Source organism: Apteryx rowi, unplaced genomic scaffold, assembly GCF_003343035.1.
Source record: "Apteryx rowi isolate R43461 unplaced genomic scaffold, aptRow1 scaffold_999, whole genome shotgun sequence".
NCBI classification, from domain to species: Eukaryota; Metazoa; Chordata; class Aves; order Apterygiformes; family Apterygidae; genus Apteryx; species Apteryx rowi.
The window spans coordinates 189,678-191,347 of NW_020451314.1; the positions used below are offsets into that span (position 1 = coordinate 189,678).

The window sequence follows — 1,670 nt, forward strand, 5'->3', positions numbered from 1 at the left end:
CCCTTTATTTGGTTGAGCATCTCTGTGGGGCAGAGCCACCCCGTGGGGCAGAGCCACCCCCATAGGGCTGAGCCACCCCGTGGGGCAGCGTCCCAGCCCGGTGCGCGCAGTCCTGGACGCCGGCGCAGGTGGCTGTGCACTGGCACACGCGTGTCCCCCCCCCCACACACGTGTCCATCCTCCCATGTGTGTCCGTCCATCCCCGCCACGCGTGTCCGTCCCCCCCGCGTGTCAGCGGGCCGGTCCCGGGGGCTAYGCCGAGCTGGGCACCAGGTGGCCATCGGGCGCTGGGCCGGGTCCGGCCGCCCACTCCTGCCGCTGGATGATGCCGGTCCGGCCCTCGCGGAACTGCGGCCGCTGCTCCCGCGGGATCTTCACGGCGTGGTGCTGCGGCAGCGCCGGCGGCTCGTAGCGCGCCCGCCGGAAGAAGCCCAGCTGCGGGAGAGCCGCGAGTCAGGGCGCGCGGTTGCCCTTGCAAACCCCTCTCTCTGCTCACACCGAAAGCGGCTGCGGGTGCGTGCGCTTGGCACCAGCGTCCGTCCGTCCGCCCAGACACTGCAAATGCTTGCACACCCTCGCACCAGCACTGCAAACCCTCGCACACCACGACCCTGACACTGCAAACCCTTGCACAACCATGCACCAGCACTGTAAACCCTCACACAACCAYGCACTGACACTGCAAACCCTCATCYGTCCACCCAGACACCRCAAACCCTCGCACCRGCACTGCAAATCCTTGCACACCCTCACACCAGCACTGCAAGCCCTCATCTGTCTGCCCAGACACCACAAACCCTTGCACAACCATGCACCAGTACTGCAAATCCTTGCACACCACTACCCTGACGCTGCAAACCCTCGCACAACCATGCACCGACACTGCAAACCCATGCACCAGCACTGCAAACCCTCGTCCGTCCACCCAGACACCGCAAACCCTCACACAACCATGCACCAGCACTGCAAACCCTTGCACACCCTCTCACCGACGCTCCAGCCCCCCCACACTGCTACCCCGACGCTGCAAACCCTCGTCCGTCCGCCAGGACGCTCCAAACCCCTGCACACTCATGCACCGACGCTGCAAACCCTCGTCCATCCGCCCAGGCGCCGCACACCCTCGCACGCCCGCGCACCCCCGCGCTGCGGCTAGGCCTCCATCGCCCGCTGCTCTGCGGCGGAGGGCTGCAGGCCCAGGCGGGCCCGGTAATAGCTAGCGGCGTAGTGGGACTTTCGGCTGCTCCGCTGGAAGAAGCCGCACTGGGGAGGAAGCGACACGGTGAGGCCAGGCTGGGGCAGCAGGGCATGGCGCAGGGTGGCACGGCACGGGGTGGCATGGGGGTGGCATTGCATGGGGTGGCACAGCACAGGGTGGCATAGCATGGGGTGACATGGCATGGGATAGCATGGCATGGGATGGGGTGGCACGGCACAGGGTGGCACGGCACRGCACGGCACGGGGTGCCGAGGCCTTGCCCGGCCGGCGCCCCCCGCCCCAAGGGTGCCGGGGCCCCGTGCAGCGCAGGGGCCGCGTCGCCGGCGCTCACCTTCCAGAGGCCGAAGACGAGCAGCGCCAGGACGAGGATGCCGGCGAGGGCGGCCAGCAGCACGACCCACCAGGGCACGCCGCCGGCCACCGCCGCCCCGGGGTCCAGGTACACGGAGAC

General features: G+C 68.9%; 1 protein-coding gene across 1 annotated transcript in view; it reads right to left on the reverse strand.

Annotated features, from left to right (window-relative positions):
• Nucleotides 1-211: 211 nt before the first annotated feature.
• LOC112960849 (integrin alpha-7-like) overlaps nt 212-1,670 on the reverse strand; it is a 14,215-nt gene continuing 12,756 nt past the window's right edge. The window contains exons 10-11 of the mRNA XM_026055456.1: nt 1,551-1,670; nt 212-435 (exon numbers count right to left, since the gene is read on the reverse strand). Coding sequence (XP_025911241.1) covers nt 253-435; nt 1,551-1,670 — 303 coding nt within the window. The 3' untranslated portion in view covers nt 212-252. The remainder of the gene's footprint in view (nt 436-1,550) is intronic.